Source organism: Propithecus coquereli, unplaced genomic scaffold (genome assembly GCF_000956105.1).
Source record: "Propithecus coquereli isolate 6110/MARCELLA unplaced genomic scaffold, Pcoq_1.0 Scaffold35, whole genome shotgun sequence".
NCBI classification, from domain to species: domain Eukaryota; kingdom Metazoa; phylum Chordata; class Mammalia; order Primates; family Indriidae; genus Propithecus; species Propithecus coquereli.
Genome location: NW_012149174.1, coordinates 4,110,432 through 4,125,250, shown reverse-complemented (window position 1 = coordinate 4,125,250; position 14,819 = coordinate 4,110,432). Strand labels below are relative to the sequence as shown.

Here is a 14,819-nt window from a genome sequence, read left to right as displayed (position 1 = left end):
AGAGAGAGAGAGAGAGAGAGAGAGAGAGAGAGAGAGAGAGAGAGAGAGAGAGAGAGAGAGACCACTAATTCCCAAGAGGCCTGCGGGGGAAATCAGGGTGTAATTATGATAATCGGGGTTTGCTGAGTTTACCTCATCTCACTGCCTGATTTTTCTGAGACTCATAAGTGGACAGCATCAAGGTGCTTGTCATTTTTAGTCTAATAAATTGTGCTACTGAATATTTAAAATGAAAATCTGTCTCCTTTTCCAAATTAATATACCAGATTCCACTTCACTGCAGTTTGCTTGTTGTGGAAGGATTTCTACCCAAGGGCTAAGTGGCAGACAGTAAGTAAATTTTGTTTGGATTAAAGAGTCTACAAATACTTGTTCTGAGAAAAAATAGCCAATGTACACACACACATGCACGCACACTCACAAACAGCAAATGGTCAGAGCCAACCAGTAACTCGGTCAAAGATAGGACCTAACCACCTTGAAAAAAAATTTTCGTTTTTTTAAATCTCTTAAAAACCAGCCAGCTCTGAATTATTTATGTGAAAGAATTTCTTTTGGGGAGCTAAGAGCTGAATCATGAAGGCTTGTAACCGAAATCACAATTAGACCAAAAGGTTTAATTTTTCAAAATGCTTTATTTTTAGTTTTATTGCATTAAGTACAGGAAATAATTTTAAAATGCAAGGTAAACAATATCTAATTCTGGCCATATTTGAAAGTTCAGGCCATGAGAAAAAAAACATCTCATGCTGGAAGATTAAATGTTTTTAGCACATTGCCGAGTCTTTCTGTATGAAACATATTTTATATTAAGGGGTGCTATTAGACTTTAACGAGGTATGAAATGAATTGAAGGAATAAATCCTTTGCTTTTAGAGCTAGTTATTAACCTTTTGGGAAATTTGTCATTAATTTCCACAAATGTACTAGTAACGGCCAGTGATTATGAACACTTCATTTTCTTTCTTTCCCTTAAGATTAGAAAATGATGGCAGAAGCCTTTTCTGATATTCCTAACAACAAAATTTCTGGGTTTTGGTACAATGCAATTTTTAGCTGCACACACTTTTGCCCCCTCTGAATGTCATTTATGACCACAGAATTATGCAAAATGCATATTTGTTTACAAAATGTCTAAAAGCACTTAAAGAATCCAGGGAGATCCTAGCCTGCACCTTTGATCCTACATGCTGACAAATCAATGCCCAAAACTGTGAGTATCACAATGGAGAATATAAAATAATGAGACTAGTTCCAAAAATCTCATGAGGGAACACTCTTGCCATCTTCCATTTCTCTCATTTCTAATGTTCTTAAAAAACATTGTCTTATCAACAGTTTTAAAAATCATTATGATCTTAAAATTTGAGATTAAATTTGATGTTCCAATTAAACCACAAACATAAAAAGGTAATATTCTTGTGTGTGTGCTTTTCGTAGATCAGATCCTGCTTTCCTGAAATAACATAATTACATTTCTTACTAAGGATTACACAGGTAGATATTTTGAACCCACAAAAAGAAGCTAGTAAAAATAGTTTCCTCATTGCTGTTAAGAACAGACGCCTGCCTTGGTGATTTATCCAGGGGCCGTGACCTTTTATAAGGCTGTGCATTGTTGATTCTTTCCCAAACCCCTTTCTCCCAAGCCCTCAGTGTCCTGGTGGTCATACCTGGTCTTGCAAAGACAGCGTCGAGAAAGCTGGCACACTTTTAGCCCACTTGATGCTCATAAAGAGAAGCCGAGCAGCTGATTCACACACCGACTCTGTGGCCACTTCATAGAGATACATTGGGGTCCCATTCACTTCATGGGGATACTGAAAGGGGAGGAAAGAGACACTTGGAATTGAGCAAAACACAGCTTTGAAAGAAGAGCCAAGCTTTTAATTTCTAATTAAAACAGGGAAGGGGATAAAAAGGCATTTGGATATTCTGCTTAAATGCACAGTTGCTGTCGGTGAGTAAAAAACAAGTATCTATAGAGTCTGAGAAGTAATACTTGTTGGGGGAAGCCCATTTCCACTTTTTGGGAGCCTCTCCCTTGCAAGGGGCCTCTGGCTTTTCTATCCTCTGCAGCAAATTTTCCTTGGGCTGAGCCAAGTGCCAGGACTGGCTCCCAATTTAGACAAGAGCTGCTTGCATTTGTGTAAATAAAAATAGATGTGAAAAAAGTATAAATTAATAGGCATCCCAAACACAAATATGCATATGAGTATTTTTAGAAAGGATTAGTATATTATGGAAATATTTCAATTAGACATCTTAATCATTCACAGAGCATTCCCATTCATAACTGACAACATATTCATAACACTACTTTCTTGAGCTTATTATACACATCAAGGGTAAGAAAGCAATATTAAATACTGTGCGTGTGCATGTGCCCAGGTGTTTGGCTTCCCTGCAGTGTGAGGCTGCAGCCGGCCCTCCCCTGGGGAAGACCCTAGGCCCTTCTGGGCCTGGAATAGACCCTTGGGTAGGTACCAGCTGGAGGCCTGGAGGGTAGTCCCTAGGTGGCAGCCTTTCCAGGCTGTGGCCCTGCTAGTAGGGGTTCAATCCTGGCGTAAATCCATCTGGCTCAGAGGTGAGTGAGGGTAACATGGAAAATGAACTCAGAGTTTTCAAACCATCCTACCAGTATGAACTCCATGTTTCTCTCTTGGATTAAAAACCCATCACTGGCCGGGCGCGGTGGCTCATGCCTGTAATCCTAGCACTCTGGGAGGCTGAGGTGGGTGGATTGTTTGAGCTCAGGAGTTCGAGACCAGCCTGAGCAGGAGAGAGACCCCGTCTCTACTAAAATTAGAAAGAAATTAATCGGACAACCAAAAATATATAGGAAAAATTAGCCGGGCATGGTGGCGTATGCCTGTAGTCTCAGCTACTCAGAAGGCTGAGGCAGGAGGATCGCTTGAGCCCAGGAGTTTGAGGTTGCTGTGAGCTAGGATGACTCCACGGCACTCTAGCCCAGGCAACAGAGTGCGACTCTGTCTAAAAAAAACAAAACAAAACAAAAAAACCCATCACTTTGTCCAAGATAATAGATGTGGAGATTTGCAACTGTGGGCCCTTCGTCCAGCTGCAGCCAGCTTCTTTGCGTGAAAAACAAACGTCTGTTCTTCTGGCCTCCAGGGACACCTAAGGCTGCCCTCCTCTGGGTTTAAGCAAGGGCTCCACCCACCACCAATCACCGGAGGGTGTTACCTAAAGGTTCCTGGGCTCCACCCCAAACTAGCTGAAAGGGAATTTCTGGGGGATGGGATCAGAAGTCCACATTTGTAGCCACTCAGAGGTTGACTCTACACTACACTTTGAGCACCCGGCGCTCAACAGGGGAGAGCAGGAGGCCTGGAGCTCCCTGCAGAGACCAGCCCAGCACCCGGGACGTCTCTCCATCTTTTGTCTCACCCCAATCACAGCTCAGAAGGACTGGGTGTGTCCCTCTCCTCCTTTCGCTCCGAACGCGTTTCTTTGGACCCAGCAAGGCCACTGACCTTGGGTGTGGGCTGAGCCAGGCTCACAAGGGTCTGCCGCTCCGGGGTGGCGGACACCGCGGCCAGCTCCAGGCTGTGCGGCTCCAGCTGCGTGACCGCGGTGAAGAAGGCCGGCGCGGGTAGCGCTGCCGAAGGGAAGTGCGCGGCTGCCCCGTTCTCCTCCTTGTGTCCACGGAAGTAGAGGGCCACCTGCTTGCGGATGGTAGACGTACGAGGACCCCGCTCGTGCTGCACGGCTGCAAAGAGACAAATGGACGCATGTCCGCCATCAGAGACGCTGTGACACTTAACCACTGCACCTCTCCCCGGCCTAATGTCACGTCTGAGCCAAGGTCGCCCAACAGATAAAGAGAAGGAGGGAGAGGGAATGTGAGGGTGGAAGGCGCTCTGACATCGTCTAACCCCTACACTGCACAGATTGGGGAGCCGGGGCCGAGAAGAGGAGCCCGCGTCCAAAGTGCCACTATAATGTCAGAGCCTCAAGCAAGACTAGGTGTGTTCACTGTCCGTTCGGGGCTCCTCCCCACTCAGGAGGGTCTCAGGGAAACCAGAGACCCTCTGGCCCGGAGTAGCTAGGTGTGCTCGCCCCCATCTTAGGGGAGAGGGAGCGTCAGGCACACTAGGCAAAACGTCTCTGCCGAGACTTTTCCAGTTCTATCCAAGAACGACTACTCCCACCCGCCAGTCCCCACCCCTGAAGAAATGGATTTTGGCCTCCGAGGGCCCCAGGAGAAAAGGACCCGAGCCCTGGGGACGCTGGGGGATGGGACAGGGAGAGCCTGTCTCTGAGTATGATGGAGGAGATGTGACTATTACCACTAACAGTTTAAAGGAACAAATTAATTCAGAGCAATCTTCCTCCCGCCGAGCTTAACAACTTATCAGTACACAAGTTCAACAGTTTGGCCTCTCCCTCCTGCTTCCTGCACTGGGAAAGAAGGAGCTCTCCTTGACAGACGTCGCGCTTCCTCGGGCTGCCGCCGGGCCCACTGTGCATCCTGTCTGTCCCCAGGCCCCACTGCGCCCTCTAGCCCATTACTCCCGCTCCCCGCGTGGGCCTAGGGCGCCCTCGCCAGGCCGCGACGAGGGACGCAGCTTGGACTGTGCTCTACGTCCAGGAAGCATCCTGATCTAGTTCCTGCAGCACGGTTTAAGAGCCTTCGGGGTGGTGGGTGTCCACAGGCGTCACCCTGCCTCTCCAGCCCCTTTTCTCTCTTTTATGTACAACCGAGAGAAGGCCCTGGAAAAGCCCAGATCGGCCCAATGGCCCTCCTGATCTTGGCATCTTGTGAATTTGCAAACAAGGGCTTGAAATTCCGCGTTTTCGTGTCTCGGCCTCCCTCCTCCAACAAGCCACGATCTCCTAGCCCCTCGGATCTCCTCCCTGGGAGACTACCCGGACTGGGAGATCCTAGGGGAGGCTAACAGGCTTATGTGTGGCCACGAAGGACTGCAAAGAGAGGCAAGAAGAGTGATTAGGACAGGAGGCAGAAAATGCGCGCCTGTCCCCAGCAGAATGGGGGTCCCCCAAGCGCTGCTTTTGTGGGGGTGGTTGTGGGGCGCAAGTTTCTGATGGCTTTGCCCTAGGGAGGTCAAGGGGTCGCCCGCGGGATCATGCTGAGTGACCGGAAGGATACGACTGAAGGCCCGAGGCCAATTCCCAGGATCTGGAAAGAAGCGCTTGGGAGATGATTTACATGCATAGCGGCGCCATGTATTTTCTGTAGGTGTAATTTACTTACTACTCAATCAACATTAGAAGAATAAAGGGATGCACTGATTACCATCTTTGTTCATGTTGACTTCCAAACACTTCTTCAGCCGACACGCCCTGCACTGGTTTCTGTGTGTCTTGTCCACGGGGCAGCCTCCCTGGAACAGAGCGCAGGCAATCAGCGGGCCCGGGGCCTTTAGGCTGGAAACCCGAGGCCGGCGCCGGCAGGGGCAGCGGCGTGGGGGCGGGGCCGCAGGTCCTGGAGCGGCGAGCCTGGGCCAGCGAAACGTGAGGGCCTTGGGCACCAGCAGGGCCAAGTAGAGAAGGAGCTGGGGCTTCCCAGGCTACTTCAAGGGGGCCAGCCCCCCGCCCTAAGAAAACAGCCCAGGAGAAGAAGCCCTTCTCCAAGCAGGTGAAGGATCAGAGCGCCTGGTTTGCCACATCCCGCAGTGCGGGGAGAAGCTCGCTAGGGAACTTCCGCCAGTCGCGGAGCGGTGGAGCAGGGACCAGACTTTTCAGGACCGAAGACAGCGACCCGGTCCCACAGAAGGAGGCCTCTGAGCTCCGTTAGGAGCAGGCTTTCGGGTCCGCATCCATGCCGCGCCCTCTCCCGCCAATGATTCTTTCCGCTTTGAGTAGTTTAGTCTACCTCTTTCTGTCACTTCCTAGGCAAGCGGTTTTACCTGTCAGATATATCTCTCCCATTTATTCTTCACTCTCCTGTTACCTCACTTTTGCTTTTATACTTGAAGCCATCCCTATAACAGCGTGTTAAGAGTTGTCATAAAGACTAGCCTCAGCCCAGCTTCATGGAAACAGCCATTCCTGGAAGATGAGGCCGAAGCCAGAGCGATTAGGAGGACAAGGCTTACAGAAGGCGAGGGTGGGAAAGGAAGAGCCCAGGGCCTGGGCAAAAACGTAAAAATGCCCACTATGTAAATATGAGCAGGAAGATAATGTGATGGACTGTTTGACAAAATGATAACATGAACTGAGATTATTAGCATGATAACTGATTAAAAAGGTAGTTGCTCTTTAGAAATATATACCTGAGATGCATGAGAAAGTAAATGTTTTATCTAATGCAAGTTTCTGAAAAAATATTGGCCATTAAAAGAGGAAATCTACAAAGTTTCTTTGGAATTTATTCAGTATTAGGTGTCATTACTGAGGGAACATATACACAGATACACAGTCATATATGCATATGAGTTTTATATACAGAAAATGTCCAAGAAGGTTGGCGCTTTCTCGTATTTCTATAAGTTACATTTGTAGTGGGAAAAGAATAAATAAATGTATTCATATTTTGCTCCATAATCTCAAAAATTCATATACTCTGTAAGTACATTTTTTTCCCCCTGAAATATCCCTTAGGGGAAAATTACACACTAGAATGCAGTTTTATGAGATCACACCCCTCCAATTTAAAATATGTTTATTTATTTAAAATTAGGGTGGGGCAGGAGTTCATAACCATTTCTAAACATCCTCATTACTGTTAATGATAAATTAAAATATTATTTAACAAACTTTAGAATCAAAGAGAGAAAGAAAATAATTTTTGTTTCCTGAGTGAATTTTTCAGGGCATCTTTGCTGACCAATGTAATACTTCAATGCAAAGTGGTTTAAAAAACTTATATATAATTATATGTCTGTCTTCAAACGGTATCCTTCCAGTATTCTGATATACAGGAAAATGCAAAATGGAAGCCTTCATTAGTTCTTAAGTGTGTCTTCAAATCAGATCAAATGTATATAAATATCTGGTGCCTGAGAAAAGGATGAGCGCCTCAGCTCTGAGCATTTGTTCTCTTTACAAGGAGAGGAACACCAGCCTGATGAGTCTATTATCACTCCTTTACAAGTACTTGGACTGATATCAATATGTTTGAATTGATAGCCATCCTCTTTTAAAATATCAAGCATAACATCTGAGATTTTGATTCCCCAGTTCTGTGCATTGCATGAAAGTAAAAGACCAACTAGAAGCCTTCTCAAATCTGACAACCCACAGTAATCCCACAATCCTGTGGAACTACTGGGATACAGTCCTGTGTGTGTATAATGTGACATGTCCATATAGTGAAGCTAGAAACTGATACAGTTCTGAGTACTCGATTAAACAGATAACAGTGCTGGAGAGTTCAAAATAACTTATCCAAATGCAAATGTCTTCTTGTTTTTGCTGTTAATCCAAATCTATCAGAAATTGATATGAGCAGACATGACTTCAAAAAAAGATGTCATAATAATTCACTAGCACCAGATGATGTGTGCATATATATGTATGGATCATACATTTATTAAGTAATGAAGGTGTTTTACTATTTGGTTACCAAAGGATAACTCTTGACTAATGCACTCTCTGGGATCTTCCCTAGAGTGAAGGTGGAGGCCTCTGTGCTGAGGGTTTGTGAGCCTGGCTAAGGAGGGGACAAAGCATGGAACAGGAAGGTTGATCTCCTAGGTTGAAATAAGCCTATTACTGAGCTAGAAACTGAGTCAAGGGGTTCTGCTCACCCTGGAAGCTCTCGCTCACACTCAGCCCATGCCCTGAATCCTCTGTCTCTTTGAGACAGTTCTACCTGCTCAAGACCAAAGCACAACAAACTGGGCACATCTTCTAAGCAGAGAAGGAGGAAGGAGACATAGGAAGCTTTGGGAGGATCCGGGTTGCACCTTCCTTTCCAGCAGTCTCTTCTTCCTCACCCTGCCCTTTTCTGACAAAGCCCAGCTAAAGGCACATGGATGCTCCATGCGCTGTTCCAGAGCAGCCTTGCTTCTCTGGAGTTGAAAGGAACAGTCCCTCAGAGAGCACTGCCTCTTTCTTCCCAGGGGCCAACACTCACTTTGGATCTAAGCTAAAGGTGGTAGTGACCTTGACTCAGATGCCTATGTGCCTTTTACTTCTGCCATCTTAGGTAGGCAGTAGTCAGGTCACTGAGCTTGGGTGGTGCTAGGTATGGGGGGGGCAGGCAAAATAACATAGCTCTTTCTCCTGTTTGCAACTTGTGGTTTAGATTCTAAAGTTCCTTAGGTCCCCTGGGCCAGCTTTATAGCCACTGGGTGTAGGCCTTACCCAGTGTCAAAATCTGTCAGAGGATTAAAAAAAAAAAAGAAGAAGAAATAAGGAGGCTCTGGGATTTCAGACTTCCTCCTGCAAACTCATCTGTCCTCCCTTACCTCTCCCCGCCTTTCCCCAGCCAAATGGCCTCTGAGAGTTGAGGCAGGAAGGAGGGGGAGTTCAGGGCCCCGACTCTGCTCAACAGTGGGGAAACTCAGAGGAGACCTTGGCACAAACAAAGCAGGGAAGAGGCAGCAGAGGGGAGCTGGGCACTGCAGCTCTGGGTAAGGTACCTGGTTTCCAGATTTGCAGACATATGTCCTATTCCTTCGGATACTCCGTTTGAAAAAACCTGAGCAGCCGTCGCAGGCGTAGACTCCGTAGTGTTTCCCCGAGCTGCGGTCGCCACACACTTTGCAGGGGATATCTAAAATGCGGCCTGAAATCGCAGGAACGACAGGGAAGGGGGAAAAGGGGGAGAGGGAAAGAAGGGCGGTGAAGAGCGAGGAAAGGGGAGAGGGAGAGAGAGATGCTAAGCAATCTGACCTCTGAAGGGATTAGCACCGAAGCTGCGGTAAAAGCAAATAATGAAGTGATTTTATAGCCAAACTTTTTTTCCTTGAGCAAGTGTCAGTTTCCTACAATGAGCATTATTCATGCACCGCTACATGTATTTGGGTCTCCTCTAATCGCGGAGACCCATTTTGGAATAAAAGATTACAGCAGGCCCGGGCGGTAGCGCTGCCCGACGCTGCCTTTCTGCTCCGCGGAAAGTTTGGCCGCCTCCCTCCTTCGCTCTTGCATTTAACAGAGAAAGTTGTTAGTGAGCGCGCGAGGAGACAAACTTGAAATGTAAAAGGGAAAAGAAGAAAAACAAACACGGCTGGAACCAGGGAAGGCAGCTGGAAGGCAATCGAGTTTTCTCTCAGCTCTGTGCCGGGCGGTTGTTATTATTAGGATTATTATTGTAATGCTAATACTCGGATTATTAATGATAATAAGGGTAGTGGTAATTGCCCAACTTTCCCTTTACCTATTAAAAAAATGCTTGTTGAATCGCTCTTGAGAAATTATTTCGTTAAGGAAAAAATCATTTTCTCCGCAAAGTAGCACCAGGCTAGGCAAGTGAGGAGCCAGGCAAGTTGTGGATTCCGTGGCGGGTTAGTTGGGACAGCCACTCCTCCCTCCACGCTCCAAGTCCTTTCTCCCTGAGAGCCGGGCTTCCTCACACTTGGTCCTGTGTGGGTCTCTTCCTCCTGGTTTCTCTGCCGCTGTCGGAGGCTGATTTTTTTTTTTTTAAAGGATCTGACTGATTTCTCTAAGCTGTTTCCCCCCACTCCCACTGGACCCCAGCTCAAGAGAACTTTCCCAGGAATCCCCTCTAGCCTGCGGTGGCCATGGACCATGGAGGAGTGTTAGGAAGAGGGTAATATGCGAACATTCAGAAAGGGAGGAATTATTTTTCTCTAAGGTTCAAGAGTCCAACAAGTGCCTCAAGCAATTTATAGGGACTTAGAAATGCTTCCTCCTGCTCTCAAAAGGGGGTATTAAAATGTTCATTAACGCTTTAATTTTTAAAATAATAATAGTTAATAACTATTAACTTACTAACACTTGATTTTCCTGTGGTTACCCATCCAGTCTGGGCCTCCGGTCTGGGCCCGGCCGGCCTCAGGCCTCTTTGAAACTCGACAGCCGCTCCCAGGAGCACTTAGGTTGGGGAGTGGGATTAGGTTAGAGTGGGGAGAGACAGGAGTGACAACGACTGGGCAGGGCAGTGGGGGAGGTGAGGGTGCGGCGTGGGGAGGGCCACGGAGGCATCAGAGGTTGAAACTTGTTCCTGGATTCCGAGGAGTACGGGAGGGCTTGCACCCTGAATCCGAGTCTCAGCCTCAGGTGCAGAGGGGGAGAGCGCGGGGAATCATGCTGGGTGGGGGGTTTTCGGTAACGACCAGGCTCGGCCTGGGTAATTACAACCCCGCCGCAGCACCTGCCTATAGAGCCACCAGTGACCCGTCAAAAAGAGTAGCATGGGAATTCTGACGGCGACAAAGGCCGGCAGGGGAGGCGCGCGGCGCGGCGGCCACCGGCTTGGCGCCCCCTCTCCCGCAGGGCGGGAGGGGAGATTGTGCGGGGAGAGGGAGGGGCTGGAAAGAGCCAGGAGAGGCTACACTGGGTCTTGTCCTCCATCCCCTCCGGCCTGTCACTGGGCCCAGGGGAACTCACGGTAGCCCAGGAGCCAGGGTCGCAAGCTCTCCTCACGGCACTCACTCTGGAAGCAGTAAACTTGGTTTCCATACTTTGCAACCAACCTCCTCTGCATAACGCACGCCCTCTGGCCGCGTTGGGGTCCATGTTTGGGGCCCAGCGATACTGTCGCCCCAGCTGTCCTCTTCTCCATGGCACTACAGATGATGCCAAGATAAGCTCATGGGAGCAGCAGTGGTGGGGTCTCTTCTCCCCACTTTCCATCGGGACACGAGGCCCGTGACACGCATCTCTGGAGGAACCCAAGGGGGGGTGGATAACCCTCCTTGGACTCCCGGGGCCGGGACTCCCGGACTGTCACCCCCTTAGGCTGCCACCGACGTGGGTCGGCCCTGGCTCTGCTCAGACCTCGGAGCCGGGTCTCCTGGGGCAGATTAGAGACCGGCAACCAGGCTGGGGCGGGGTATAGGAGTGAGGGAAGCGAAAATTCCAGGGCATAGCCGGTCTGCACCACCCAGCCACGTTAAGGTGACTTGGGGTCACGAGACAAGCTGGTTGACCCCGTTGCAAAGCTCCTCTCATTTAGCAAGCGGAGCGAGCTCCGACGTGAGGCGAGCCGGAGTTTCCTGAAGCTGGTAAACCGTTCTTAACTTCCCTCGCCAGGGGGTCCCCTCGGGGCTTTTTGTGTGTCATAATTGCCTAAAGATATATGGCAGCTTCGATTACTGTAATTACCATCAGAGGCTGTTGAAAGAAGTTAGTCTGGGCTGCAGGGGTGACTGGCCAGGGTCTTGTTACCACCCAGGCGGGACTCCGGGTGACATCGTTCTGCTCTCCAGCCGGGGGAAGCCAGGCAAGGCGGGGGACTGCAGACCTTGCTCCCGGCCCAGTCCTGACCCGGCCCGCTGCGCGACGACCTCCTCGCCGCCTCGGGCGGAGAGCCGCGGGTTTCGGGTCTGCTGCAGCCACCGGTCTGGAACGAGCCTGGATGCAGCGGCGCCGAGGGCGGGGCTGCTGTCCTGCCGGCCTGAGAGACCTCAGCAGCGGCGGGCGGACCTGAGCGGGGCCTCCAGGCTTCCAAGGCTAAGCCCAGACTCTTGTGAAGTTGGAAAGCTCCAAAGTTTCCTCAGTGTGCCCACTCCGCCTTCTTTCCCCAAAGTTCGGAGGGTCCACCTGCGTCCTAGCCCACAGAGCGCGGGCGCGGCCCCAGGCGTGCGGAGCTTCGCGCCCTTTCCTCGCCCCTGAGGCTCACCTTTCAAGCCCCGCGGCGGCTCTGTACCCCGAAGTGGGCTAAAGAGCCCGAGGCTCCTTACTTCCAGAGGTAAAGGCCAGGGCCTGTTCCAGGGCAAGCGAGTCTGGAGGCCTGCGGAGGTCCGCGGGCTTCGGTTTTTCCAGTGGAGGCTCCGAATGCGACGGGAAAGGCCTCCTTCTGTGCACCCTGGGAAGGACACTAACCCCGGGAACGCAAGCAACAAAAAGCGAGCTCGCCTCGCCTCCCAGAGAGTGGAACAACGAGGACCAGTGTAGGCCCAGGGCTAACGAGAAACGCCAGTGCGGCGAAAGGGTCTGCTCCGCATTGCGGCCGCAGTTGAGCCTCCTTCTCTCCTCCCTCTGCCCCAGCTCTAAACATTTCTCATTTTCTCTTTTTGCTGTCGTTCATCTTGCTCTAATTTTTTAAACGGCAGCACCCAAACCAAAACAAACGGACAAAGTGAAAACACAACCTCCTTCTCTGAGGGGGGGTAGGGGGCGCGCAGGGGCGGGAATTGTATCCCACTTAAGTGAGACTTCAGTATCAGTCCTCAGAAGTATCTGGGATTCTCCCAACTTTCAAAGACTCAGGACAATGAGGACGAGTGAGGGGGGAGGAGGCGGGAAGGAACGCACATAGCGCCAAAAATGCCATAGGCGAAAACAACGCGGGCGGCGGGAGAACTTCGGGACATAGGGACTGCGGCAGCGGCCGCCCTCAGCCCTGGACCCTGGAACCACAGCCTCGGGCCGCGGGAAGGCGGGAACTGAAATGCCGGGGGGAGAATCCTAGAACGGCGGGCGCCTGCTCAACGCCAGCTCAGGCCTGCACATTCTCGGGTTCCGCAGGCACCGTGCATGCAAATGCCCTAGCACACACACGCAGCCCGGCACTGCAGCGTCGAGGGGCGGTTAGAGGTCAGCTGAGGCTCGGTGTTCGGTGGGAAAGACAGCAGCTAGGAAGTTCGAGGAAGGAGAGAGGCGCGCGGAGGGAGCAGGCCGCGCACTCCTGCCTCTGCTGAGCTCTGGCTCGAAAAGTCCTTGGGATTAGGGATTTGGTCCTCTCTTTGCGAGAGTAGTTCGCCATACTTTAAATTCCCCAGTTATGACCTACGCGGATTTAGGATTAAGGAAAATGTGACTTTTAAATTGTTTCTGCTTCCCAGTTTGCAGGATTATTTGAAATAGCTAGAAACGGGGTGCAAAGCATTCCATTTAAAATCCGCTTTGCAGAGTTGCTTTTGCGCGCTGGAGCTCGGAGTTTTGAGCGAGTGTGTTTATTGTGTTGCCGCCCGGAGCTGAGGCCCAGTTCCCGCCCCCGTCGCCCCACCCGCACAGCACCTGGCGGCTAAACCGAGGCACCTCGCCTGACTGGTGGGCTGCGTGGGTCGCAACCTTCCCACCACACCAGGGGTGGGTGATCAAGCAATCCAGAGGCAGCGAAATTGCTCTCCCCTCACCACGAAACGCTCCAACTCACGGTCTACAAGGAGCTGGGTCAAAGCGCACACGCCCGCTGGAGTCCCTCTCCGGGCTGGGAGCCGCAGCTTCCCGGGCAGGACCTCCCCGGCCTCCCCGCTCGCCCGCCCCAGGCTGCGCGCCTAGGCCCCGCGGCGGCCCGAGAGGTACCCACTTGTTGATCCGGCCGGTTTGCTCATGCTGGCTGTCCCGGGACGGAGCGGTTGGTGGGCGCTGCCCGAGTCCCGGCCGGCAGCGCCCGCCTCGCCGCCGGGCGCCGCCGCTCTCCAGGCGCCCTCCAGCCTGCGAGGCTGCCGGGCCGGACAGGTGGGTGTTAGCGGCTCGCTGCGCTGCTCCCCGGGCGCTCAGAATTCGTTCCACAGTGGAAATTTAGGCATTCTTAAGTTTCTTCCCGGCTCTTGCAAAACTGCAGCTGCTGGGAATGCAGCTTGCTATGGACACACGCATGGACAGATGGAGAGATGGACAGGCAGACTGAGGAAGAAGGGAGAAGGACAGCAAGAGAGGGGTGTTGAAGGACAGAGATGGAGACACGAAAATGGTCTTCCTACGGAGCAAAAAGGGCAAACTCCCTCTCTTTCCCCATTCCTGTCACTCAGTCTTCAATCTCTCCCCTCTACATAGGCATGTAGAGTGTGGGCAGATCTCTACAGACCGCTGGTCTTCCAAGGAAAGAAGGAAAACACAACCGCAGTCTCAGAGGTAGATGGGCTCGGAGCTGCCGGAACCCGAGCACGGAGTGGGAAAACTAGATTGCTGGGAAATCCTCCAAGGGAAGAGGCGGCCAGGTCCCGGTTTCCGGGGAGAGCCGCGCACGCAGCGGCAAAGGGTCCCCGAAGTTCATTACCCCGTGACTTTGTGCCTATCGCTGCGGGCTGGGTCCCCTGTAATATCTCCAGAAGCGCTCTGACAGGCAGACGCGGGGAGGGGAATAGGGCGTCCCTGGCCCACTTAGCTTTTCCCCCAACTCCTGGCGGGGTCTGACGTCAGCCATGTGCGGGGAGGGGATGGGAAGAGGGAGGGGGTTAAATGCTAATGATATTAATGAACCTCCAAGCGGCTCCCAAAGAAAATGCAGGCGCTCTCGAAGCTGACGAGTTAGAAAGTGTGAATGTGGGACTGTGGCTCTGTGCGTGCCTGATGGTGAGGACGGTGCGGCTCGTAAATAAAAATGAATTATTATATTTCATGGCAAGAGGGAAGGGGAGGGCTGATGGGGCTTTCTCAAAACGCTTCCCCTCCCCGCCCCTTCCAGAGTGCCAGACAAATTCGTGGAAGAAATTGGGTAGCTGTGTGTTTGTATGTGATTGTGCGCGCTGGACATGGCCATGTGAGTTGTTCATTCTTGGTCCTGTGCCCCTTCGGTTGGGTAAAACTTGGATCTGGCCCGAGGTGAGTAATTTATTCATTTTGCAACTATCTACGGAAAGTCAGAGCTGAGGACGCGATGTGAGGACTTGGGGCCTGGGATAGGGTCTTCCGGAGGTTCCGCGTTCCTGCAGCCTTCGCGTGGTCTGTTTGGGCACCAGCCGAGGGGAGGGTACCGCCAGCTTCTCCAAGCAAAGCCGGGCCATCCGGAGCTGGGAGAAGCTACTGTCGCC

At 51.3% G+C, this 14,819-nt stretch overlaps 1 protein-coding gene across 1 annotated transcript in view; it reads right to left on the bottom strand.

Annotated features, from left to right (window-relative positions):
• The window catches only part of NR2E1 (nuclear receptor subfamily 2, group E, member 1), a 21,564-nt gene extending 7,392 nt beyond the window's left edge, over positions 1-14,172 (bottom strand). The window contains exons 1-5 of the mRNA XM_012651177.1: positions 13,373-14,172; positions 8,574-8,719; positions 5,282-5,369; positions 3,498-3,733; positions 1,674-1,820 (exon numbers count right to left, since the gene is read on the bottom strand). Of these exons, the coding sequence (XP_012506631.1) occupies positions 1,674-1,820; positions 3,498-3,733; positions 5,282-5,369; positions 8,574-8,719; positions 13,373-13,397 (642 nt within the window). The 5' untranslated portion in view covers positions 13,398-14,172. The remainder of the gene's footprint in view (positions 1-1,673; positions 1,821-3,497; positions 3,734-5,281; positions 5,370-8,573; positions 8,720-13,372) is intronic.
• Positions 14,173-14,819: the final 647 nt, after the last annotated feature.